This window comes from Pipra filicauda, unplaced genomic scaffold (assembly GCF_003945595.2).
Source record: "Pipra filicauda isolate LSUMZ 115617 unplaced genomic scaffold, ASM394559v2 scaffold201_size1378038_pilon, whole genome shotgun sequence".
NCBI classification, from domain to species: Eukaryota; Metazoa; Chordata; class Aves; order Passeriformes; family Pipridae; genus Pipra; species Pipra filicauda.
The window spans coordinates 769399-797335 of record NW_024104312.1 but is presented as its reverse complement, the minus strand read 5'-3'; the positions used below and the strand labels follow the sequence as shown (position 1 = coordinate 797335).

General features: G+C 43.8%; 2 protein-coding genes across 3 annotated transcripts in view; one reads left to right on the top strand and one right to left on the bottom strand.

The window, feature by feature from the left end:
- SYN3 (synapsin III) overlaps positions 1-27937 on the bottom strand; it is a 206236-nt gene that overhangs the window by 73114 nt on the left and 105185 nt on the right. The window lies entirely within an intron of this gene.
- Positions 20864-27937, top strand: part of TIMP3 (TIMP metallopeptidase inhibitor 3) — a 38258-nt gene continuing 31184 nt past the window's right edge. The window contains exon 1 of the mRNA XM_027715091.2: positions 20864-21066. Coding sequence (XP_027570892.1) covers positions 20943-21066 — 124 coding nt within the window. The 5' untranslated portion in view covers positions 20864-20942. The remainder of the gene's footprint in view (positions 21067-27937) is intronic.

Here is a 27937-nt window from a genome sequence, read left to right as displayed (position 1 = left end):
ATGTATCATGCAGATGTCAGAAAAGCCTTGAGACTTCTTCAGCTTATGTCTGGGACTGGATGCTTCTGGTGGGAGCTAGACAGACCTCTGTAGAGGTCAGTAACAGCATCTCTCAAACAATCCTAATGATGGCAGTACTGAAGAGGAACTGTCAGTTCTTTTATGTGTTTCTGCTTACAAGAGAGAAAAAAAGAGATTTTGCTAGGCAATGGCATGGAGCAAAGCCTGTCGTGCATACCCTGTCTGTCCAACGGAGGCACTGATTCCCATATTTGCTGTGGTCAGGGGTTAGGAAGGAGCCTGTGCTGAACACCACAGCAACCATCTTACTTCCAATAGAAAACAGCACTTTGCATGGGGAAGCTTTTCTGTGAGTAACCAACAGCTAGTTCACTTCTGCACTTTACAGCAACAATCAGGTTCAGAGAGTGGGGGGCCTTTGCTGGCAATCACTTCAAATTCCTTTATCTCCAAATAATCTACCATAAAATGCAAGGATAAAGCATTTGTTCCAGTCTTTGGCATTGTCCAGATACCCATCTCCCTTACTCATTTTCTTGTACTCTATATAGGATCATGCGATTGTTTAGTTCAGTAAAGACCTCTAAGATCAAGTCCAACCATTAACCTAACACTGCCAAGTTGACCACTAAACCATGTCCCTAAGCACCACATTTACATATGCCACATATTTCACACAAACAGCCTGCATAAAAACTTAGTACTGGTTATGGAGTCAAGTGCTTAAAAAGCTAGGAAATCCAGGATTAAAGTTACCTGGGCAATATTTAAGCATCATCTGAGTTATGATGCTCTCTTCATTTCAAAGCACACAGATTATTGTTTTTCCAGATACTCCTTTGCTCCAGAGGCAGGAGGGAAGTGTGCTGATGGCTACTCATGGCTGTGAAAGCCTCACAACAGTTCTTTGCAGTACCCCCCTGCCTCATGTGTTGTGGAAAGTAGATGGCAGTGGTCACCAGATTAAACAGGGGACTGCAGAAGAAGCAAGAATCATCATGGGACTGAAGAGACAGACTGCTGCCCTGCAGAGCTGGCCAGTGTTCCTGTCACTGCCACAGAGCCTCAGTGTAATTCTGGGCAAGTTAGCCAGATTTCCCATGGGTGCTTGTGACAAGGTTATCCATTGCTTTCTGGATGCTTGACATACCCTCCAGTCCCAGACTGTGCTCTGAAGTCCAGAAGGATTATTTGTATTATGAATCGATTCCCTGATCCTATTTGCAGAACAGGTCCACAAACAAATGTGTCTGTGGGTGGGATTCACTGTAGGGCTAGGGTGGGAAGGCAAGGGCTCTGGTGACAGGGATGCAAGCTATTGAAGCTGGCATTGCAGCCAGAGCCCCTGAATTGTGGAGCCACAGCGGACTTGCAAAAGGGAATGAGCACTTGCAAATGCATCTGAACTTCGTGCTTTGAATGTAAAGTGCTGCAGCGTGCTAGAAACTGTGAATATCCAAGCCCTTGCCATTATGTATCAAATACACAACTTTTTTGACTTTGCACTTTCAGCAGGCAGCCGCTCATTTACAAAATACTTACTATCTACTCTAGTGCTGTGAAAACAAATTTGCTGTTTCTGAAGCACTTAGATATGATATCTTGCTGAATGCCATGAGCTCAAAAGGGGTTTTAGTCATTCTGCTCTCAGAGGACTGTTTAAATCCTGTGTACCAGAGAAGATCTAGGTTCACCACTGAGCAGAAAACAAAGCTAAGCATGAAGTGTTTATTTTTTTAATTGCAGAAATTCTGTGACAGGAATTCTGTGACAGAAATGATCTACGTTGCATGGCTCAAAGAAGGGAAATTAAAACTTCAGTGTCAACCCTTGTAAGGGCACTTCCCATAGGCACTTCCTGGCTTGGCAACTACAATAGTATTTGAATGTAGTTTTTGTGCTCAAACTATACATTTACAGTCATCTTTTGTAGCCTACCAGTTCCTGCTGACCTAAAACCTTCTCAACTGAAAATATTTTATTTTTTAAGTAATAGTCAGCCACAAAGTTCAATTAAGCCAATCCTGTGTATAGAAAGATTGTTTTGGAACAAGTGGTTTATTTGATTTGGCTTCCTTTGACTTTTTTTTTGTACAGGAAAAATTATGAAATACATGAACGTCTCATCATCTTTATATTCTACAAACCCTTCTGGACGGGCTGACTAGCACATCCCTGGAGAGACAACAGGTTTGTGTGGGAGCTGGAGCGTGTCTGAGATGGTGGCTGATGACCTGTTGTCAGATTTTTCTCAGAAGCAGAGTTCAGCAACCCTTCTGATACGGCAGCCTTTTAGTACAGAAAATTTAAAAATATTTTTTGATTGGAAAATATAAACAATGTAAGAAAAATAGTATTTTAAAACTTTTTTGTTTTCTCTGCCTTCTCTTAGCTTTCTGCTCCTTGTTTACAAGTTGGAAGCAAAGGAACCAGATTCTTTCACCCCGTGAAAGGTTTAACACAGGTTAAAGCACCAGCTTAGGATTTTTCTTTAGTAATAACCAACAAACAAAGCTAAATCCTTTTGGAAAATAACAAATTTAATCGGACAGGCAGCTTTGCACCAGCTTCCGCCAATCTGCTGCCCAGTGCAGAGGCACAGGAACCGAGGGGGCCACAGCTGGTCTCCAGGGAGACTGGCAGCACTCCAGACCCAGCCTGCCCAGCAGATAAAGGTTTCAGCCTGTTGGGAACATGCAGCAAAGTGTGTGACTGTCCCACTGGTACTCAGTGTTGGGAAACTATTACAGGAATGCGTAGTTCAACAAGTCTCTACACACATGCCTCTGTTTCTTTCCCTTGAGATAAGATTTTGTGTTATGAATTCTCAGGGCTTCCCCTGTTTTGCTGGGCAGAAGGATCCTGGCTTAACCCAGCAAATGATGAAAGGAGCCCATAAATGGGACACAGGCAGGCCTTGTCAACTGAAGCACCCACAAGCTACCTGGCAGTACAGTAGGGAAGAGTTAAATCAGGGAACTGTCACTCTTGGCACAGCTATCCATGCAGAAAGCAGACAGTAGCTTGTGTAGCCCCATCTATATGAAGTTCAGGCTACCTCAGCTGGGTACCAGCAGCAGTATAGGCTGCTCAGAGCTCAGTGTGGGCTGCAAATCCTGCCCAGTTCCCTGGGCGAGCGCGCCTGGTAGTATCGGTTCCATGAACTCCATGGCTGCTGTTATCAGCACACACGCCAGGCAGTTCAAAGCCAGTACGAGGTTGCCTGCGGGACCCACTGGCTGGGCCCTGGTTACAATGTCACTGTATGCTTGGCCTCTACCCCCCTCCTGCGCTGGCTCCTTTGACAGACCACTTAATACACATAACACATTTTTGAAGGGATTGAGCACCGCCCCCCGCCCCCACTCGGAGGCTAATGGAGAAAAGCCTTGTTCAAATACAAGTGCGCAAAAGGCTTCAAAGTAATTTTCTTGAAAATTTTCTTGAAAATGATTGGGAATAATTTCTTTGCCTCTGAGGTTTTTCTTACTCTTTTTTTTTTTTTTTTTTAATATAAATACTTGCAACAATGGCTAATTGTAAGAAAAAATGTAAGCTATTTCTAAGCGGGATTCTTGTCTGCCCATTTCTACATTCCAAACTTCTGTCTTTATAGCTGAGGTCTTGACTAAATTATGTAGCTCAATGCAGAGCTAGGTACTACCTCTCCAGAATGAGCCTATGGGGACTGACAAGTATTCTTGTTAAAAGCCTGAAATAAAATAATCTGTTCCAAATGACTTATTCTTGGCTCTGGCAACCAATTGTGTATATATATGCCCTAAGAGTTACGTTAATGTGGAAGTAATATATCACAGAGAGTTCGTAGTGTTGTATATGTTACTTACACATTAAGCCTATGGCCATGACATCATTGGCCTTGTTCTGGGCTCCAGTGATGGCGTGGCCAAAAAAAGCGTAACTGAGAACACAGTGCATTGTTCCCCTCAGCTGCTGGGCCATATTGACTTTGTGAGTCACGCTCAGCATGCAAGGGTGATACATTCTGTCATTAGTGTTGCTAATTCCCTGGTGTGAGAAGGGAATGGTACCTACTCTAAGAAAATAGGGAAGAGGTGGAAAAGCTTTGAACTCACAAACTCACCAGCACCTCTTAGCCTTTCTGAGTTCATTCATTTGTGGCAAAGATATGACAGGATCTTAAATTGTTATAAACAGAGGATTTTCCTGAGGCTTATATAGGACAATTACTATTTTTTGGTGAATCCTGATGAGATGCTCAGGCTGACTGCAAGATACAAGGAACTAACTTGGACACTGTTTTTCTTTCTGCTTTATTGTCTTGCCAGCAAGAAGGCCCAGAGGGATGGAGAGCTAGAAGGGCAGGACTGCTCTACTGACCTCAGTTGGACAGAAAAGGAGCTGAAAAAGCCTAGAGGTGGGCCTAATACTGATTTACATATGGGAGGATTTGTGTAAGAAAACAACAGCATCATCATCATGAAAATGAGGATAATGAGGATGAGCGAATGTGAAAAGCTGGGACAAGCTGTGCCATAGTAGATGACCACCCTTAGCTTCATGTAATAGTTAGCAATCTTGAGAGATAAAAATACACCAAACTGGAGGACCAGGAAAATCTGTTGAAGAAGTTGTCTTTGAGCAACAAAAAGTCAGGATCCAGTGAGGATTAGGAGTGGCTAACAGGACCTGCAGGTGATGGGGGATGCTTAGCTGGAGCCACTTAAGAGGAGCTGCTAACACGGTTAGAAAGGCTGCAAGAAGCAGAAAGCCAGAGGGACTGGTCAGAGGTTCCTACCCTGTCTCAGCTAAAGCTTGAGGAGCCTTTGCTACCCAACAGGTGTGTGGCAGTCCACCTGAACTGTGAGCTGTGAGTGCAGTGTTCCTAGAGCAGGGGGGAGGAATGGTCTGCTCTAGGAGCTCTGTCATCGAGAAATGAAAAAGGGCTTTGGCAAGTATCACTAGGGGAGTTGGTGGATGCCTGTTATTTTGTTTATGTTCTTTTGTCCCTTTTTTCTTCACCTCCAAAACAGTGCTGTTCTTCTAAGCCATTTATGATTTGTGAGCAAGGAAGTAGAGCTCTCTGAACACTCAATTTAATTTTCTCAGGTTGGGAGTTGGAACACAAAATTCTATTTATTAATGACCCTTAGAAATTGAACTGCCCTTGCCACTGTCAATCAGCCTGGCAGAAGGGGAACATTTATTGCTTCCTTAATTTTTTATCTTTACCCTCTCATATACTTGAGGCAGGTGTGGGGAAAGTGGTTTATTGCTTGTGTTTGAGTTCTTTGCACTGTGTGCGGTTGCAGTATGTGAAAATGTGTAGAAACTAGATATAAAAAAACTCATTTGAGTGGTAGCACACATCTAAACCCAACAACCTGAACTTCAACACAGGTCAAACATGCCCAGGCAAGATCCTGGGTAAATATCCAACAAGTGATGCACACACCAGCACTCCAATACCTAGGTAGCTAGGTAGCGGAACGCTAGGTAGGTGTGCCCCCACACTGCCATGTCTCTGAAGGATGGTGTAAAGGTATTCCAAGTTTCACCTGGGAGGCCTAGGAGAGGAAATTAGTGGCTTTGGTCATGTCTTCACCGTAAGTGGGGCTGGAAGTACACTGTGATGATGCCATCAGCATTGCACAGAGCCATTGGGAAGGCTTTATACAGCTGGCCCACAGCCATCTGTGAAACAGCTTCTGTTCACATGGCCATCCTGGTGATGGCACTTTCAGAGCACTGTGAACAGTATAAGCATATGAAAATATTTGTTACTTTTGCAGCCTCTGGAGTCTAAAACTGCTTTTTACTCTCCTGGTCAGAACAGCCTGGAATGATCTCTAACATACCAGACTGCTCTCGAGCCTGAGAGACTCTTTCGGCAGGAGCCAAGTCTTGCAGGAGCCAATTGAATCAGGCAGAAGAGAATGCTACAGGCTGTCCTGAGTTTGTCCATACAGCCCTGAAGGAGTCAGCCGCAGGGAAAGGATTATTTGGGGAGAGAGATCCAAATCTTATGATACTTTTTCACTATTACTGGACTGAGAAGAGGCTGCCTCCAACCTAAGCACAGCAGTCCCTTCGCAGCTAACTCCGTGTGATCAAACGACACCTTTGTCTATTCTGCCATCATCCCACACGGTATTTGTACATGGACTATAGTGCTATCTGCTCCCAGGAAAGCTGACCCCCACATGCTGCTTTTTTCTCATGGACTTGATCTATTCCCATGCTATTCCATTCACATGGATTTGGTCTATTCCCATGCTTCCCTATCCTTGCTGGAGGAAAGTGCTTCCCAAAGTCTAACCCAAATGGCCTTCACCATTACCAGCCCTTTCACCTTGATGGTCTTCTTGGATCCCCTTAAATAAGAATACAAGGTGCTTAACCTACTCCATCTTTGACTTTCTGAATTCCCTCTTCAGAATGGTGTGTTCAGCTGATTTCCCACAATGGGGAAGGTTCCATGCATATGATGCTGCAGAGAGCCTTTGTCCCCACCCAAAGTCTTGTTTTTCAGTGACGCACACCCTGCTCTGCTATTACTTAATAAAAAGTGAAGTCACTGCTTTCCTCCCCTTTAAACTGCTCCACCCTCAATCAGGAGGTCTGCTTCTCCACCCTTTGGCAAAACAGATGTTTGGGGGTGGAGGTGAGTTTAGGGGTGGTGTTGACCAGCTTCTCATTTGGGGAGAAAAAACCCAACAGTCTAGTCCTGTCAAAGGGCTGCTTTAGAGCTGGGAAGAGCCCTGACAGCCTTCCCCACATCTGTGTTTATGTGTATTTCATGTGAGTACAAGTTAATAAGATCATTCATGTCAGTCTGTAGGTCTAGTTTCAGATGCAAACCACTTGGCTGTTCTTTATCTGCCTTTTTCCTCACCCTGGAGGGAAGTTTTCACTGAAACACCCACCCTCCTACTTTGGCAGATAGGAAGAGCCAGAGAAATTGGTGTGTACAAGTAGTGTGATGGGGGACTGGGTTCTCTGCTCAGCTCAGACTTTGCTCACAAGTCGTGGGAAGCAAGACAGTCCTTAGGAACTGGCTGCAGTTGCATGATTTTGCCTTACCTCTATCAATGTGAGCACAAGTAGCCCAGAAGGTGCCCTAAATATACTCCAGCATCCAGCAGTTCCTTAGGGACCATCTGCCAACTAAACATTCCTGGAACACAATGTGGTGCATCCACTTTTCCTTCCCATCCTTGACATGCCCTTCCTGGTGGCTGGTGAATAGCTGGTGGCTATTCTGGCTGTTTGCTCACTGGAGAGTCCACAGGCAAGGGAGAGAGGCCTGGATTGCATTCTCTATCCTTGGAGAAAAGAGTGCTGACAATTGGGGTCACAAAATCCTGGGGAAGGCTTTTAGGGAATGCATTCACTCCAAGAGGTGTTACGTCCCTCAAGAACCTCTGTGTTTAAGAGGGGAATACTGCAAATGTTTGTTCAGAAAAGAAATTTTATCGTGCAAGGAAGCAAAAAAAAAATGTGCAGGAAACTTGTCACAGTAGGGAAGGCGAACTTTTCAGCTGGTTCATGCAGAAGGTGACAACTGGTAGGGACCTCTCCCATAAAAAGGACAAACAGATGGTGAGGTACACAATGCACAAACAGAAGGTCCAGCAAGTGAGGAAGCAGCTGGTAGGTCTGGTGGTCAGGATGGCCAGCTGTCCTGGGTTTGAAGGACTATACCTTCACCTGCTGTAGAGCAAATGTAGTTTTGTTCCAGCTTCATTGAGGCCAGCTGAGGAGCTCTGTGTGTATATAACTACTTTTCTTATACCTTCTGCTTCAGCCACTCATGGCTTCTGTTCCACTGTGCTACAGATATTTATATGCCAGTCTCTGTTTTCCCTGCTTCTCAGCCTTTTCCTGGCTGAAGCAGCCTTTAGCTTTGCTGTGCTTACTCAGATGCTTTATTATTATTCACTACAAAATAATCAACTCAAAAGGAGTAAACAGAGAAACTAGGGGTCCCGCTAATTTTTTTTTATTTGTTTGTATTCAGGTAGCACTTCACTCAAATACTAACATCCCCATTGTGCCAGGTGCTACACAAAACTGGAACAAAGAGTCTGTCTCCCAGAGGGACAGTGATTTTCATATTGGATGAGACAGACTCAGCGCAAAGATGTTATGAGCTAATACGAGTTAATTCCAGTGGTCTAGGACTTCAGCTTTGCATTGTTACAGAGCTCACATTCCTGGGTCAGAGAAACCATATTTTTGGGAAGGTTTAGTGGAAATGGTTTTGGGACTGTACCAAGTCCTCCCAAGATTCCAGTTTTCCTAGTCATAGCCTCAAAGGAATTTACAGCTGGCTCGGGCAGAGCTGGAAGTCCCCACAGGAAGGATTTTGTTGATATTCAGTCTTTGGAGGACAGTGAGCTTCTCTGTGAAGGGCAACACATATATCTGCCCATGTCCACAGCACCACACCCGCTACTCCTTCAAAACAGATAGAGTTTCAAGGACTCACATGACCATGTCCATCTGTCCAGGGACTATTAGGAAAATCTGTAGATGGTGCGTGGGGGAGGTTCCCCTCACTTCAGTTTAGGCAGGATTTATCTCTGTCTGAAAGTGAAACAAGCTTCCAACACTTAAAAATTCTTAAAAATGAAGGGCACCTTCAGCAATCAGCAGAGCTCCCAGAAATCTGTGGAAAGCCAGAGACAACATGAAATGGCCCTTGTACTCTGAGGGCCAGCAGTGTGCTCTGCTCATTCCTGGGCTTCTCCCTGCTGCAATCAGCAGCTGTCTACGCTTCTGCTAACCATGATGCTGACTACAGTGTCCTGGCTGGGCTTCTGTAGAGTGGAAAATAGCTCCTTGTGCAGCACGGCCTCACCTGGAAACTAGTGCAGGGCACAACGAATACCATGGGCAACTCGTGAGGTTTGTTTTATATGCAGACTGACTGCTTCCTGCCAGCCAGAGCAGGGTGCTACAGGCAGTCTTGTCCAACATACGCTAGTCAGTCTTTTATTTCTGGTCTAATACAAAACCAAGGGTGTCTGCCCAATTAATAACATAAATCTGGCCTCTGTCAGCTGAAGGAATAGTCCTCTCCTGCCCTTGAGAGACATAATAACTACCTTTTTCTCCGCCTAAACAGCTTCCCAGGATTCCTCACCCGACTCAAAGACCTTTTAAATCAATAGACTGAAAATAAGGTTACTGACCTGATTCCCAGGCCCTGGACTAAATTTTCTTACATAGCAGAGCCAGCATCTCTTCCAGATTCCTTAAGGGCCCATATGGCCTTTACTGTCCACGGTCTCACACATACATCACTAAGAGCATACACTTTGTGCCTGCAGAGCATTCTCCAACAGGTTTGTATGTGGAGAGCAGGGGAAGAAGAAGTGCCACCTGTTGCTCATGTCTCTGGGAAAATTTGGTTGAAATAGGAGTCATCCTGAACCTTTTTCCTTTCTTTTGTACTCTGTGGTGTCTCTGGACATCAGATTCATCACTGTATAGCAAATTTTGTGGAAGATATCAACACATCAATTCATCACAGGAGCACAAATCATGTAAGACTCAGAGTTCCATGAATGTGATATCTGCAGTACGAATGCCACATGCTGCAAGCTCCTTCGCTCCTGGCACGGCACATTTATTGTCACTATGTTAATTTTAAACTCTCTCGAACGTGTACTCTGTGCCCTTTGGCAGGGACTGACTCTGCCTGTTATATATCAGTAGAGTGTTTGGGACAATGTGGTTTTGGTTTTCCTAACTAAGAGTAGTGCCAATAAGTAATGAAAGAATATCAGTCATAGTCTGCATAGGAAAGGCAGTGTCCATGGGATGATAACATCTTTGGTGGTTACCATAATATTTTCAAGAATCAGTCATTCCCCTCATATACTTTATAAAAACCTCACAAAGTTGGTATGCTAAGAACTTCTAATATGAATATATCTCCCTTATTTGGAAAAAAAGCAAATTGTGCTTCCAGTTTCATGATCCCACTTAATTTTTGATATCTGACCTGCAGATTAGAGGTTTTCACATCATCTGTCAGCCCACAGAGAGTATCCCAAGGTTCAGTGTGTGTGAGAGAGATAGGAAAGGAACATTAGGAACAGGCCAACCACAAATAGCTAAAATTAGCTATGAGAACTGGAGTGCTGAGGTCTCTGAGGAACACTAGTCAAAGGAAGAAAATGGTTGTTTGCTGAACTCCCACTTACTCTACTGCCTCTGAGGACTCTTGGCTGACATCCCTGCCCAGACATCCTACATGGCTATTTAAGAGGATTTCCCCCACCCCTTCCCCCTCCATTGGTCATCATTTTCCTCTTCTATAACTGCAGTACAGAGTGATATGGGATTCCTGCTCCAGCAGCAAGATGCTGACTGGAAACAGGAAACAGGGGGGCTATGCAGAGCTCAGCCTCCACGACAACAAGGACGTCATACCCACGTGCAGACAGGGATGCTTCTCACATATGGCAATGATCAGCAGCTCCCCCTTTTCCTCCCCTTCTCTTTTCCCCATAAGGGCTTACAAAGCCCTAGAGGGGCCATATATCGAGTTAGAAGGAGTCTTTAGGAAGCATAGCTGTGTGAGGCCTCAGTTATCATGGAACATGATTTCTTGCGTAATTCTTTCAGATTCTCTGAGGCCAGTAAATTTGAGACTGTAAATCTTCATGTGACCAGAGCATACGGCCTTAGAATAAGACATGGAGTGAATTACAAAGAGACAGCCTATCTTCTTCAGAATCTGATTAAGGGAATCCTTTGAGAACTATCCCTTACATGCAGCCATAGCCATGGCTTTAAAATCTGCCCTCCCTCCCTCTTCCCTCTTCCCAGAAATGCCTGATGGAATAAGGTTGGGTTTTTTTTCCAGCATCAGGTTCTCCTCTTTTCTCCTTCCTATTCTCAAAAGCCTTTTCTCAAAATAAAACTGAATGGCTATGATTATCCTTCAGATTATAATGCCAGAAAAAAAACCAAATCATTAAAAGTAATTGCAACACCTTAGGGGAGTTGGAGACATTGCCTAAGCTAAGGAGTTAGGTTCTGTCTCCACAAGGAGGAGAAGGAAACACTTGCATTCACTGGGAATAAGTTTTGGCTTCCTCCAGGCAGCTCTCTGTAGCGCTATTTGCCTACAGCCATGCACAGAATTATGCTATACTAGCCTCTCTAGGCTAAATTGCCATTATATATTATGTTCAGAGGTGAAAGTTTATTCCAGATGGGGAAACCAATTTCAAATGAAGTAAAAAATTCCCTTCCTAGCCTGCTCCCCCTCTTTCCATGAGGCAGACAGTGCTCTTCTTGATGATCCTGATTCTTTGGCACAATAAATTCTCTGAAACAAAAGTGACTTTATGTAAGTATCAGTGGGAAAAGCTTTTCTCCAGCAATAGTTCATTCAGTCTCAACAGTGGGAGAGAGAATTGAAATGCTTTCAGAAGGTATACCCATAGCTGTCCTGTGAGAAAATGGAGACCAGATTAGTGCCTTCTATTCTAGCTGCACCAAGGATTTGCCAGCATTGAGAAGGCCTCCATTCCTCCCTTACCATTCCAATCACTGAGGTTGTGGTGGTCTCGCTGAACTTGAACTGAGAGAAAAGGAAGCAAGATTTTGGTTAAATAATGCTTGGTTGTAATCCAGGGAACATAAAGATGTGGCTTAAATAAAAATACAATATATAGATGATGCTTGTCTATCTACTGTTTTTTGTACTGTCAGGTGCTGAGGAAAGTCTGCTGGAGAACCATGTCTCTGTTGGTAGAAACTGCTGTTGCTCAGCTCTTTGTTTGTTGTTTTCCACTAATTATCCCATGATTAAAACTGTAGATTCCTCTCATGCGTTGCATAACTTCTACACTGAGAGCACTTTCCTCACTGACCTCCCTGGCTTGTGTGGTGAGAAATCAATCTCTTTTTGCAGTTACCTTTAATCATTGCTTAAAATCCCTGCTGCAGATATAGGCAGATGGCAAGAATGGGAGCTGTGTTGTGCAGCAGCTCCTCAGCTGGGTGTCAGCCATGGGCAAACAGTGACCAGAGGAGAGGAGAGGACAGGACAGGACAGGACAGGACAGGACAGGACAGGACAGGATAGGGAGAGGGAGAAGATGGGGAGAGAAGAGGGAGAGGAAGAGGATGTGCTGTACTAAGCTACTGTTACAAATGTTTAATAGCTCTCAAACCTCTTAGAGTCTGAGATGAACCACTGCCTTGGAGCAGTCCAGGATCCCACAGAAGGGCACTTGGGATAATGCTAACCCCTCTGGTCAATACTCTGTGTGAGATTTGGTGGCAGAGTTACTAAGAACAAAGATACAAAGGGGTGTTTTCTTGCTCAAACCACACGTTCAGCTTTGGTACCTTCATAGCTCAACTCCTAGTACATACATAATCTGGACATACATGCTACACCTTCCTGGTTCTTGCCAGCAATGTGTAGTTTCACTGACTCTTCTGCTTTCATTGGAAGTCCTTCTTTCTGGGTAGAACCAGTGGGGTGCAAGCACAAATATACACACCGTGTGTCTCCCCATCAGAAGAGCACACCAACTTTGACTTGCCATGTTGCTCTTGCTACAAGTTAAAAGGAATTGAACTTTGTCAATATAAGACATTGTTTTTTAAGCTTCTGCTAACAATGCATGTGATTATAATCCTAGCCCTACAGTCCCTGGTAAAGATACTGTCATTCAGTGCAAAGGAAAAATAGAGGAAGTTTGCTCTGTACCTCTTGCTTGGCTTCGTCTCCCGCCATGCTGTATCTGGTTACAGATTAACTCTTGACGCACAATACCTGTTACCACTTGCAATGAAAGGAAACCAGGTCTACTTTGCTAAAGCAACAGAAGAGTTCTGCAATTACACTGTGAAGTTTTTCCATACTTCTGTATCCCCCATTGAAACAACCCTCAGAAGCACACAGAAAGGCGCAACTAAGGGATGGAGGCTGTCAGATTAAAGGAAATCAGGGCCGTCAGATTAAAGGAAAGGTGAAGAGGGGCTGTAGATTGTTACATCTGTATTTAGTGGAGAAAGAATACTGGTTTTGCACATCTGTGCGAGATCAAACACTGATTTTTTGACTCCTGACATTAATACATTAGGTGTGGAACTCACACTGCTGACCTGAAAAGGTCCTTTGAGGAAAGTATTACTCTTCACTTGGGAAGAGCAAGACAATAAACAAATGAGAGTCCTCACTCTAGACTGCAGATCTACCATCTCCTCATCTTTTGTCTCACACCGTATGCCAAGATTTATGGAGAAAAATTCCAAAAGAGTGAGGAAACAGAAGTGCTGCCTTTTGCTCTAGAGAAGAAAGAGATCTGCCCTTGAAATCTCACGTCGGAAATTCCCCAGCTTCTATTGGCTGGAACCGTGAGCCTGTGGAAAGGCTCTGCCATAACTGAGCAGTCAGCTACTGTTTGGAATACAGTACTGATTTGGGAACACAGGAAGAAAAGCATTGAAATAGTCAATTTGGATTTATAAAAAAAGTACTATGCCAAGGCAATGACCTCTGTTGGGGTTTCCACACAAAGGAACTGTTTCTTACTTTTGACGCTCGTGTGCTGGCACACACAACAGGAATCACTGAGTTCATTCCCTGTTGGGACACTGTCTTTGTCATTAGAGACTGTCCTTGTAACCAACACCTTTATTTGCAGTTTCAGGTGGGAAACTAGTAACACCTGGATTATGGAGATCAAGACACTGGCTTGTTCTTACAGGAAGTTTTTTCAGGTTGTGCAGGGAGAAGCAAGAGACATCAACTTTTCCTGCAGTTGTACCTGTTCTGCAGGTAAAGAAAAAGGCCCTTTCTTCAGACCTGACAGCCTGACACTATCTCCAAGCTCATTAAAGAAACAAAAAAAGGAAGTCCAGCCCCCTGCTTCTGCTCTTTCTGCTTTTCCCAAGTATGGTGATTTCAGAGGATCAGAGATCAACATGCTTTGAAACCTCCTCATCCTAAGGACTGAGTGGCCTACTCCATATGGAGAGACTGCAGTTCTGCTAGCCTCAGGTTAGTCTAAGAGATACAGGACTATTGCCTCCTGCCTGGGATCTTTCTCTACCTCCCTACACTCACACCAGGTTGTGGAGGCTGCTGTATCCTGACAGTGCCCTTTGATGTGTAGGAGAAGGGGAGAAAGATTATGCTGAGAGATGAGGGAGCACACTCAGCCCATGCCTTCAGAAGGCTGGTGAGAGGCAGAGAGGTGAGTGAAGAAGTATCTAGTTGCTCAACATGCCAAAAAGGCCATATTCTCACTCTGCTCCCCTCCCACATAAGGCTGTATTCAGCTCTCCTGCTCCTCTGTGGCCAGTCGTCACTGTGAGAAGCCAGGGCAGCTCTTGAGAGAAGGCCAGGGATGTAGCAGTCAGCCACCTTCAGTGACAAAACTGGAAAATAAGAAAATGAAATTCTGGACTGTGCCGCGAATGAAAAAGCACCAAGATACTCCCTTACCACTGCCAAGCAGAGCAAACCTCATCACGGGGAGGGCAACCTGTTGTGAGCAGAGCAACATGCCAGTCTGCCAGGCTCTCTGTCTGCTAAACACTGGGGGGCTGTTTGGAACCCCACAAATACACACAGCAACTTCAGTGGCCAGCACTCAGATGCAAACCCTCACTCACAGAAAGAGACAATTCCTGTACTGTCCCTGGGAGGAGACACTGTGAGTATCTGATATTACAGTGGCAGATAGAGAATGTATAAGTGCTGTCCCACACTTGAATTTGAGCAGGACACTAAAGCTACAGTGAGAGAAAGAAACGAGGTCTCTGACAACTGCACCAGCCTTTAGGCTCTTGTCTCACCAAAAGGAAGACTTGCCCCATAGCTGCTCATGGAGCTGATGCAGGGAGCAGATGTTACTGCTTTTCCGTGTCTACCCCTTCTTTCTCCAACTCCTCTCCAAGGCCTCCACAAAGATATCATCTTCAAGTTACGTGGATAGAAACGTCAGATGTCGATTGGAGCCATGAATCTGCTCATGAACTCTGCTGGCCACAATGCCACAGAGCTGCCTTAAAGCTCTCTTAAAAATGTGAGGCATTCCAGTAATTTTAATTACTGCGCATTGCATAAGCCAGAAACCAGTTCATACAAAGGAACAACAGAAAAGTGATTTTCAATTGCTCTCACTCTCTTCTGTGCTTAGTGCAGAGCCTCCAAAGCTCTGGGAACACCAGCTCTTATTACCATTTGAAGTACTTCATCTATTTGAAATCTCTTTGTTCAGTCACTTGGAGCTATGGATGCAGTTTAGAAGGGTTTAGAAAAGAAAAACAAAACTTCGATTTGGAAATGGCTACAGCAGCAAGAAAGCAAAAAAAGAGAAATGGAAAAACTTATAAACAAAAATGAGAGAAAATTAATTGCTTGGAATGAGACAGAGGCAGGTAGAACAAAGCAAATCACATTGTGTCCTTCCCTCCCGGATTCTGTCAGACCATCTAATCACAGCCTCCTGGCTTGAACCCTGCATGGTACTGAGCCCTTTGGCCCTGGTCCAGAAATGCACTTAAGCTTATATTTAACTTTGTGCATGTAAATGGTTCTGTTGACTTCAGTAGAGCATCTTGTGTGCTTAAAGTTGAACATGTGCCTTAGTGTTTTGCTGGATTTGGGCCAAAGAGCACAGTCATGTGCAGGAAACATTTTCAGCTTGATAAGGCTGTTAAAAGATATTTCCTTGTTACTCTTCTGCAGCTGATGCCACATCACAGCCTGACTGGAGATCCCTGCACTACAGAAAGGGTGATTTCATATTCCACAACCCTTTATAATGTAACGTTCCTGGTGACACATGGTACCTACAGTCTGCTCCCAGGTGGAGCACTCTCAGTGGGCACAATCTGTAAAGGATCCTTGAAGACTGAACACAGTATAGAACCATTAGAGCTGATGAAGATTTAATGGTGCACCTCAAATGAAAAGCTTGGGAATGGGATGGAGTGTTACCTATGTCTGGCTTGCAGACAGGAAGGTGACATAATTCCTTTGCAACCTCAGAGAAAGAGATCAAATGAATTTTTTGTATGTATTTATAGAATCAAAGACATTTTTGAAGAAAGAGTCTTCTCGTTTTAAATAGCATATAAAGTTCACTGATACAATGGTGGAATTATTAGAAGAGGACTTTTTCCAACTTTTTCACACTTATAAATCATAGCAAATACAAACATTTTAAACAAAACCATTGTATCAAAGGACAGTGTTAGAAAAGAAACAGTGTACTGAGAAAGAAACAGATAGTCAAGAAATACAAGAATCTTTTGCTAATGTAATGCATGACCATTCTGTACCGTCCTACGAGATGGCATGAGTGTGCTGTAAAAAAGGACATCAGGTAGCTTTGAAAACACCTATCCTTTCCCACCTGCTGCATAAAATCAGAAAAACAACGAGGCCTTCTAGACGGAGTGATGCTGAGCTGGTGTAAAAGATATGAAGATCATTGACTTCAAGAAAAGTTTTTCAGACGAGAGGATGCTTTTGAGCAACTTGTCAGCTGAACAATTCAGAATGCTAATGGCAAGACTCCACGCTCATGAATCAAGTCAATTTACTGTTGAAAAAATCAAATAGAAAAATGACCATACTTAGAAGCCTTTAAAATTAATATATTGTTAAGGAGGTGTCAAGACTGTTGATCCGCAGGCTGAAGTGTCCTGACTTCATTTGTGCCATACTCAGTTTTAGCTACCTGAGATCTGGTGATGAGATGGAGCGTTTTCAGCCACTACATGTGTCAGGGTATTTTTCTGGGGTGGTAGTGGGGAGTAGGTCTCTCTCCCCCCCCCCCCCCCCTTTTTTTTTTTTTGACCAGGACTTGCTATAGTTTGATGAAGCCCTTCTGTATTGAAGCAGATGGCATCCCTCACAATGAAATGCGATCAGAAGGCAAGTGAACACGACTTTACTTCATTTACAGTAACATCTTACGCATCTTGAAGGAATATCCCAGAGTGCTTTTATCTCAGTCTCTGCCCCTAGTTCCAGGATGGTTCTTTCTAGCCACAAGCAGGACTTGTGGAAGGAAAATGACGTCCTTATTCTGCTCGTGATGTAAACAGCTGTGAGTATCTGTGGAAGCAGAAAGTAGTTCTCTTTCCTGAAATTTAACTAAACACACAGCTTAAAGTTTTTCCTTTTCCTCATAATTGATTACTTAGATATTGCAAAGAACCTGGCTTCATCCGTGAAGGATGCAATCATCTCTTGCAGCACAGTGCCCCCTAGCACTGCCTGCACACATTCATGCAGGATGGAGGGAAGAAGGCCACTTTGCTCAGTCAACAACACCTGCGGGACATGGCTTTCCCCGGGAATTTTCACACCAACTATTGACCCAGCCCAGTCATGCTTAGCTTGTGGGATCCGACAAGATCACAGCATGAAGTTGTGTGGCTGCCCAGTAAAGCAGAGAGATCCTTAATTGTGTTCAACAGTGTGTTTCTTGATGGAGGACTGGAATAACATAGATTTCTTTATTTGGTGACATTAACCAAACGTGAACTCTAATTTTCTCATATGAAGATCAAGGTCTTTATTTTCTCCTTCTTTCTCCGCTACATTTTTTTATGGCCATATAAGGCTTAAAGTTTTACCTGAGCAAAAGAGCAGAATGATAGTTTTTATTTTACTTTTTTCCCTTTGCAGTTTCTCCCATGCAGATAGGGCATAGAGCAGGAATTCAGAGAGAATTCTCCTTTCAGTTCCTTCATCAACTTTCTATGTTACTCTGACAACATTATCAATATTTCTCATGTAAATAAACACTCAGAATCCTTGCCCGTCCCTTCCAGACTTCACTTTACTGGTAGGTCTTAAAGAGGAGAGGCAAATATCAATATTTAATCGCTATTATCAGAGGATTACATACAGAGGATAACATCTATTTACAGATGATAAAATGAATATACAGGGAGGTTAAATGATTTAACAAAGGCCTCGAGCAGGCCACTGGCCAGACTGAGCTTTCCTGAATATTATTTATCTGTAATTTACAAAAATAAGGCACTCTGGCTTCTGTGCGTGAAATGTACTCTTTAGATGGAAAATAAATATTATTCTTATTGTACAGTATTCAGTCCTGGTTGAAAAAACTGCATCTCTACTATGGTAAAGAAGTTAATCTCCTTGAAAAAGAATATTTAAGTGTCAAAAAAGCAGGTGAATCAGCTAAGTCCTGACCAAGTACAGACACTGCTACTCCAGGCAATAATAATATAGGCATTACAAAAATTTCTGGATCAACTCCCAAACAGTAATATAGAGAATAACAGCAAGCCTTGCCATACAGACAGTCTGCACACCACCCCTTCCAAACAAATGTGCCCTACCTCTGGATCAAGCTGTGTCACTTCTTTTCATCCTATTACTTCCCTGGATTATATCTGAAAAGTGAACTAGTTCCTGCAATCAGCACAAACTTGGTGTAATTTTAACAAGCTTGGTCAGCCTCACTGTAAACAAGCTACTTCCATGCCTTGGAGAGCCCTGTGGAACGTCAGTAATTTCTAGTCTTCTTCCTCTCACATTTCAGAAATTGAGAAGGTGACTGAAGGGTTTCTTTTCTCTGAATGTGTCCTGCATCTGCATACCATAGACACACAGCATTTACATAGCACCCAACAACTTAAAAGCTTATTACAAAGCATTTAGCTTGTAAGTCCTCGGAAGACACTGGAAAGGTGTTATTATAGAAATGAAGAAACATACTCAGAGGAGTTACTTGGCCAGAGAGAGAAGGGAGGTGATGCTGGAGCTGTGATTATAATCTAGTTGTGTGTGGGCCAAACTCTCCCTTATTTACACCAGCGTCAGGTTCTGGAATAACTCCACTTCTCTCAGATATTGATCTGAGATTGTTGATAGACCAGGTGTATCATGATGTTGCTGATATCAAACTTTTTACAACAACAAAGAAAAAACGAGAGTGCCAGACACACCTAATTTTTCTTCCGTGTTACTCTGCTGAAGTTGGTGGAGTTGTTCCTTGTTTACACCCAGTGAGACTGAAACGACAGTCCATCCAGTCTGATGGACTCAACTTCAGTTGTAGTACCTTGAACAGATAGTCCAAATACCTAAACTGTTTTTTGCACAGGGTTTCTCATATTGCAACTTGGGCCCAGTGATTCAGCCTCTGATGTGTATAAATTGAATGACCTATTTAATACCCTATCTCATACATACTTATATGACCCGTTAGCATCTCCATACCATCTAATTTTTTCAGTGTGTTCACTAATACACATTCCTGAGCAGCTCCCATCACTATTATCCCATTACACAGGGATTTGAAGCACAGTGTGGCAAAGTTGTTACACAGGTTGTCTGTGTCACAGCAAGGATAGCAACTTGTGTTTCCCATTGTTGGCATTGTAACCTCGATCCCTACTGACAACACCCATCTTGAAGCTTTTGTCTATTGATGCTCCAAATAAAAGCCTATGCTTCCATAAAATGGGAGATTTTAATTTTATATGCATAGTATGATTAAAGAAAAGGTGTAGGCAGGCTGTGCTTCACCCAGATGGAGCAGAATTGTAAATCTAAAGACTTGGCTGACTATTTAGAAATTTAGGACAGCTGGTCCCTGGCCTTTAATACCAGCATAATTTATAACTAGACATGCTTAAGTCTTGTAAACCCCGTGGAAAGTACTCTGACATTATATATACTGGTTTGATACTGTGATTAATCACCCCTCAGTCCCCTTTGCAGGATAATAAGGCTGTCTCTATCTTGCAGCTGGCAATCTCCTTCCTTAGAGTCCCAGCTCTCCTATAACATTTACATTTCTACAGCTGACAGAAATTTAAGGCTCCGAAAGGGGATAAGGCAAAACAAAACAAACATTTCCGTAAATTCTATAAAGCTGCTCTGCTAAAATATACGTTGAGATTAAATGTTGGGAATGCCTGAATAGATACGACACTGCTTTTTCCAGCTCGATGTTAGCAGTGTATGACCCTTTTCTGTCCGAAAGCCCTGAAAAGAGCAAGCGATGGGTGATGGTGGTGAGGTGACAGAAGAAGGAGGATTAAAAACACGCAGGGCGACATACTAGTTTACAGTTCAGCTAGGTCTTGTCCTTCTTTTCCTACGTCCCCTTTCCACTGCCTGTTGAAAGAGGAAAAGAAGCAGCACGCCGCACTTCTGCGTTTTCTGACCGCTGCCTGTAAAGCCCCTTGGAACACAGTGTCACCGCCGCCTTCAGCCTAAACTCAGCTTGCAAGACAGCACAGAAGGTTTTCAAGGGAAACAGCCCAGGCTTTCCGAGAGAACCACAAACCCCGCGTGTGTTTTCCAGGAGCCCCTCCGCGCCCTGAGGAGCGGCGCGGGGCGGCAGGTCCTGACCGGGGTTGGCGGGGGGAGCTCCGCGGGGCCGGGACCGCCGGGGCACTGACGGCCTGGGGACGGACACGCAGAGCTACCGCCACTACTGATGTAAGAGTTTCAACCCCCCGCTGCACCCGGGGACCGCGGGTCGCGGCCGGAGCCTCCCCCTGCGAGCGGGACCCGCGGCGCCGCCGCCGCACGATTCCGTATAAGGCGCTGTGGCGGCGGCCCCGCCCCGGCCGCTCCCGCCGATGAGCTCATGCGCCGCTGCCATTGGCCGCGCGCGGCGGCGCCCCCGGAGCCCGAGCGGGCGCGATCCGGGCTATAACCGCGCGCGCCGGCCCCGGCCCGCACCGCCCGCACCCGCCGCGCCTCAGCCCTGCGCGTCCCGGCCAGAGGCAGAGACAGAGACAGACAGAGAGTGAGAGAGGCGCAGTGCAGGCTGCGGACGGGCAGGCAGCAACGGCGCACGGGCTGTTTAGGGAGCGAGAGTAAAGTCAGGCGAGCGCAACAGCGGCCGCCTCCCGCTCCGCAGAAGTGAGGAGGCAGCACCTCGGGGGGCAACATGACGGCGTGGCTGAGCTTCCTCGCCGTGTTCCTCTGCAGCTGGAGCCTGCGGGACTTGGTGGTGGAGGCTTGCACTTGCGTCCCCATCCACCCGCAGGACGCGTTCTGCAACTCCGACATCGGTAAGTGCCGCCCGCGCCAGGAGGGCTCCCGGGCTGGGGGCGGCTGGAGAGTTCCCGGGACTCCGAGGGGGTGAGGGCGGCAGTCGGGCTGTCACCGCAAGGAAATCCTCGTCCCGCGAGTCGCCCAGTGAAAACAGAGGTGCGGCGGGTTAAACTGGTCAGGGAGGACCCGACTTTTGAAGACCGGGTTTGGCTCCATCGCTGCCGCAGACGCCTGGGTTGGTAAGAGGAGAGGCGTGTAGCGGCGGACCCCCGCCCGGCACTCCCAAGCTCCGTCCCGCGGCAGCCTCTCCCAGAAGTCCTTTAAAGAAATCAGTAGTTGTTGAAGTGGCATGTTTCCCACAGCAGGACAAAAACGCAACTGGAGGTGTGGGCTGACAAAATTTCCTCCACAACTTGGTGACAAAAAGTAGGAGGCAGGATTAGGATGGGTTCTCCCAAGCCGGGAAACCGGCGGCTGGTATTGGGAGGTGCGGCTCACATAGGCTTGTGGTGCTGCGCCTGTAACTTTGGGGAAGGGCTGGAGAAGCAGATAACAAGTGTCTCCACGCTTTCTGCTGTCATCTTTGGAGCTTTTGGGAAAGTTAAAACACTTTTATTGAATCCTGACTGACGTTCTCCACTATGGGTTTTAGGATCCTTAGGGGTTCGCTACACTAACTTTAGGTAGGAGACCAGGACAACACCAAAAATATCTGAGGAGGTGGTAATAGAGACTCTGATCTCAAGTTCTTTGGTTTGTCTGTAGACAAGGATGATTAACAAAATATGGTTACTGCTTGGTAAGTGTTCTGTGGCGAAGTATATGAAATCAAATAGTGCTATCCTTTGAGTTAATACCGGACACATGTCCATGTAATGGTAAATCCAGGCTGTCACTTCAGCAGTCGTGAGTGGATGGCACAAGTGAAGCCTCTTACCTTCTCTGTAGGTTGCCTTAGTAGCACAACATAAAAGGGGCTTGGGGGACTTTGCACTGCTGGTACCCACACGGTCCTGACTCCAAGTGGAGTCTGCAAAGAAGTCCTTCTGGCAACTGCTATGAAAGTCAAATAGAAAATAATTGTTACTGCAGCAGAACATCCATAGCTATGAACCCTGCCAGTGGCTCTTTCAAGTTAGATTTTTTTGCCAGTAAGCTTGGCTGTCTCTTGTCTTTAGTTCTTCTACAGAAACTGTAGTTATGCCTGGTTATTCATGTCTAGTTTATATAGTGTGTCTGCTCTTGAATGCCAAAAAACCCATTACATGTTAAAAGTGCTGGGAAGGTTACAGTTTGCTTCAGTGATGATAGCCTGAAGAACATTTATAAAACAGTTTTATACTGGCAAATTCTTCCAGAAAACTGCAGTATTCAAAGTTCTGTTGCCATTTTCATAGTTGGGATCAACAAGTGTGACACCTAAGTGGCAACTGCCAGAGATATTGTCCTTTCTGTGAAAGGGAGACCGAGAAACCATTTTTTCTACAGCTAAAGCTGATAGCAGCACATGGCCTTCATTAGCTGCATTTTGGGAGAAGGTCTACTTTCTTGCACTGATTAGGTCATGTTATACTAGATTAAGAGCAGTTTTCAGTTTAATTCAACTTCTTAAAATGATGTTAAATAAATTTTTGTGATGAATACACACAGTGTATTTTTACTAGATGCGTAAGTGACTAGGAGTATAGTAAACTATGAAGTTTCATGTAACATTGCTCCTAAGCTTTAGGGCACAAAGTCTTTCTGTTTTCTACTCTGATTTCTGATTGAGTTCAGAGTCATCTCCTTCATCTTTCCTTTCTCTCTTCTGGACTCTTAATTACATCTCAAGCCCTGGCTTTGCTCTAAGACATAATAATTCAAAAAGTTGATGTCTGTGGGGCTTGCATCCCTTCAGACATCAGAGCAATGCAAAGGAGGAGAAGCATGAGGGGAAAAAGCAACTTGTTCCAGTAGATGATTTGAATGCAAGTTTGGTTAAGACTGCAGCTTGGTGATGGGTTGAAGCAACAGTAAATCCTTATGTTTGCTAGAACTGTCTGGAAAATGTGATGTTTCTGTAGGCTGATTTTAGTAAATGCTGTCATGTTCTTCATATGTGGAAAGGGAAAAAAGCCCACTAAAGCTTTCTGGCTCTGGAGGAGTTAATCATCTCCATGGAAACTGATGGCAGTGTACTAGTGCAGTGTTTAGACAGACTAAACTACACGCTGGGTTATAAAACACATTGTGGGGAAGAAAGGGACTTGGCAGCAAGTTTTTATCGCTCTTGAAACTCCTGACAAAATACCAGCTCTGAAGGGAGGAGTCAGTGCAGTAAGAGCTGGAGCAAAAGAGGCTTTTAAAATAGCTCCTAAAACAATACAAGAAATTAACTAGCTAGGTGGCAGCCTTGGAGAGGCTTTTCATCTTCAGAAGCACTGAATTTTGAAGAAGGAAAAAACTTTTAGTTTAGGATTGTAATGCAAACTTTTACTGTTGGTGTTGCGTGCCCAGCCAGTGAAGTCTTACTGTCAGGTTTATTCTCTTCTTCCTTTAATTTTTCATCTTCCAGTGGCTCCGTTCTGGTGCTGCCTCCCAACCCTGCAGTCATTAGAAGGTTTTAATCTTTACAGAAACAGATGGTCAAATAAACTCATTGGAAAGGGCAGGATTTCTGTATGTACATCCTTTGAAAGTGAAGGCTGTGGTCTTCTAAAGGAAGCTTGGACTTCATACATAATAATTTTTTTTTTAATTAAAAAAAGGAGGGGACGTTAAAAAAAAAAAAAAAAAGAGGCGCTACTGCCAGACTGGTCATAAGGGGTCTTTTCACTCAGCCTGAGTGTTCCAGCATGATGAATGGAGCAAAAGTGAAGAGGTGTGTCTTATCTGGCCCTCAGAGGTCAATAAATAGTAAAATTGCTGCTTTAACTCTTGGCTTTCTTTCTTAACTGGATCAATAAGTGCCAGAACAGGCAGTACAATAATTAGACAAACTGCAACTGCTATGACTTGCCATCTGAACTTTACTTCCTCCACTCCCACCCTCTGCCTACGACCCCTTCCAGATGTGAATATTTTTCTTTTGTTTGAATTAAGGGATCTTTTGAAAGAACAGACACCAGGCATGCTTTGTTCCTTTGTGACAAAGCCGTGACATTTCCAGCTGGACATAGCTGACATGAAAGGGACTTGTTTGTCCTTTTTTTTGCAGGAGCAGCAGGAACTTTTGAATTTGGCTGCTGTATGTTGAATTCATAGGTTTGGAAAACACCTCCTGCCTGGCACCCTCTGCCCCACATCCCCTTTCAAAAAAAAAACAAAAAGAGGGGAAAGTATGTGATATTGCGATTTGACAAATGGGTCTGCAAGCGATAAAGTACTTTGTCCACTCCACAGCTATCTTACTTTCATCTTGTGCATATACTTTAGAAAAGAGCTGTGGCACTATTAGCTGTCTCTTACCTAAGTTCAAAGGAGCTCAAAATTCCTTTGTATGGTTTGTGTTGGGGGAAGAAATACCTGTTTCAGCAAGGGTACCAGTGGGTAGTGCTCCTGTCTGTTCTAAAAAGCCTGTTTGGATGAGTTGAGGTTGACAAGCTTTGGGGGAGGTGAAGGTGAGCTCTTAAGAGTCCCTTAGTAGAAGCCATTCTTCACTCTATCCTCCTATGCCCATAGCACTGAGTTCACAACACCTGCAGTGGCTCCCATCCTTTGAACTGAGAACGTGATAGGAGAAGAGGAAGAAAGAAAGAGCAGAGAAGGAGAAAGCTATGGAATTTGCTTGGCCCAGAGTCTAAGCACCTAATTGAAAACCTGCCCTTTCCCTGGTTTCCTTGAATTGATCATTCTACCTTCTCACTAAAAAGCTGAAAGTGATATGCAGAACAACTTGATCATAAATGAGATTTTGAACATGGGTTCTTTACTTTGACATAGACTCTGTAGTGAGGTCACATGTGCTGTCTTAGCTTTTAAGGCAGACAGGTAAGGTCTGCCAAGTTAGTTTAAAAGTTAAAATAAACCAGCTCCAATTAATTATACCAATCTTTTGAATTGAGCTGAATGTAAAACAATTTTTTTGAGCTACCTGTTGTGGTAATGGTTGCAAAAGTGTTCTGTCCACTTTGGAATCAGATGTTTCTTGAGGAAGCAATGATGTGGTTTTATTTTTAGACTGGATTTCCCTTTGAGGCATTTTAGAAGCAGGAAATCTGAGAAGTGTCCTGTAAAGCTTAACAAAATTAAAAAAATAAAGTACTGCAAATTTCATTTTACGTGGGAAGAAATTGAGGAGATTTATTTAACTTTTATGAAATTCCAAAGTCCCTGGTAAAAGCTGTGGTGAAAGAGAGTATTTCTTGTGCCTAGTCATGTCTTCTGGCAGAAAGATGGCCATTCTCAACTGAATTGTCCTATTTAGCAGAAGTGGAGATAGAAGTTGTTTCTTTGTGTTTGGTTTTTTTTTTTTTTTTTTTTGGATATTTGCAATTTTAAGTCCATATGAGAAGAAGAAGATCACCTTGTAGGGTCTGGAGTAAGTCACTTCTCCAGATGTATGTATTAAAAAGTAAAAGTGGTGGAAAGTACTGTTTGGAAGATGTAGTGCAGAATGTTATATCTTCTTACTATTGCATATGCTTACTCCTTATTTCTTGCAGGAAGTATCTCCAGCAAGAACTCTGAGCCAGCGGAGAGCCAGATGTTCTAACATTAAGCCTTGGAGCTCTTTGCTTTATGTAGACATTTCTTTCCTTGTAATTTTCATTGATTTCCCACATGATCTTTAGAACTCTCCACCTGCCAATTGCTCTTCTAATATTTCTGGAAAGAAGTGGGCTGGTGGGAACATAGTTATATACAGCCATATGCAGTACTAGTATCTTTTAGCTTAGAAAAAGTTTTCATATGGGTTTGGGAAGGACCTGCTTTATTCATGTCTGTTTTTCAGGATGAGCAGATTTGATTGTTTGACCACAAGAGAAGTGGCACAAGGTGACAAGTTAATTCTCAGCTTCATCAGTGCACTTCCCATTTTCTGAGACACTAAATGCCGTTAGTCCTGCACTTTCAGAGTTTCTTAGATATGGCAATTGAATTTGCATGTGATGAAATGGGTCTCTGTACTCAAGCGCAATCCTGGCCGTGGTGGGTGGGACCAAGAATTTTTAGTAGGAGCACTCGGTGAGTCACCTTGGCCTTAACTGGATGTTAAAACTATTAAGATGAAATCTTAGTTTTAAGGTGTAACAGTGTTGTCTAAGGTCATATTTCTTTTTCCTCACAGCTCCAAAACCATGTGGTGCTCTTATGAAGCCCAACCAAGCATGTATCACTGAAGAAAGGAGCCCCTTTGGTCTGGGCAGGGGGTCTTGTCATTAAATGAAACTTCCACCAGATGCTTTCTGGAAGTTTGTAAGAGCTAGTAAACCTGAAAGGACAGCTTGGTTTGAGCTAGCAGGCAAGACCAGGCAAGCTGTGTTTGCCAACTCTGAAACAGATTAAGCTAAGGAACTTATTTTTGGTCCCAATAATGTCTGCAGTGCCTGTGTTTGAGTTTCCTTTTAATGATGATATTTATTTTTTTCAGCTCAAGATGAAGAGGCTTTTACTCTAATGTGCTGCTTATTGCTCTAGACTTTCAGAGTATGAATCGGTCTTTCATATAATGATATAAAGTGGAAGCAAATTATACTGGTGAAATGAAGTAGTATACAAGATGAGAGGAAAATTGTGCCTTGAAGCACCAATTAGTTAAGCAAATGCAGAGTTCATTAAACTTAAAGGCCTATTGTAGCTCATCTAAACCTATGAAGAACCTCCACATGTGACACTTGAAATTTTACTGGTATAACTTTATTGGACTCTTACTACTCTATAAGCTAGGTACACCTTTCATAGACTCCTCTGGCACAGGGTTGATCAGAGCAGTTGACTACATTTGGAATTGTTGCAAGACTGTTTCAACTTCTCTGCAGCTTTGTGGCACTAAACACTCCTTGCAGATTGCAGAGCTGAAGGTCAACCTTTCTGGTAACACTCTGTGTAGAAGTACTCAGGGTACGTGGGAGGGATGGACACTGCTGGGGCTTTTGCCACTGCTCTGCTGCCAATGTTATTTGCCCAAAGTGGGCTAAGTCCCTATTTAAAACTAGGGCTAAACTGGATTTGCTTTGGAATAGCTTGAGAAAAGAATGTTAACTGGTGAATTTCAAACTTCTGCAATTTGAAAGTATTAGGCTGGTGCTGGACCTGAGGTAAATGAGACCAAGGTGGGTTAAATGAATTTGACCCTCTTATACATGATCTAAAATCTTATCAATATGGAGAGGAAATACTGAACCAGCCTTGTAACTTGTGTAAAGCAGGTGCATTGCCACTTGTCTCACCAGTATTTCACCGTCTTTTATCAGAGTTGGATTTGACTCGATCATTTCGGGTTTCTGAGAGGAATGTTACAAACACTAGAGAACTTAAAAACTATTGCCAAAACCAAAGTTAACTTTCTACTGTAATGTGAAGTAGTTCTCTTGGGTGACCAGAGTGAAGATGTAGTGCACTAACTGGCAGTGTCTAATAACATAAAAATGTAAGTAGTTTTACATAACCCTGATTAATTTATTTATTTAAAACTCCTGCCAGCTAGAAAAGATTCTGGGAGTCTTCTGGAAACAAGGTAGAAGTCTCTTGAGTTGCGTGCTAGAAAAATTAGTGTTGACTATGAATAGTCTAAATTCCTGCTAATGTTTTTATAAGACCTCTCCAAAGGGCAGTTTCAGACCTTAGAAACAGTATACAGACAATAAAACTCCAATAGCAGAGAGATGCATATGCAAAAAATAACAGCAAACCTCATCAAACATCAGCTGTGGTTTGCTTGAGATGCAGAATCTCACTTATTTTATT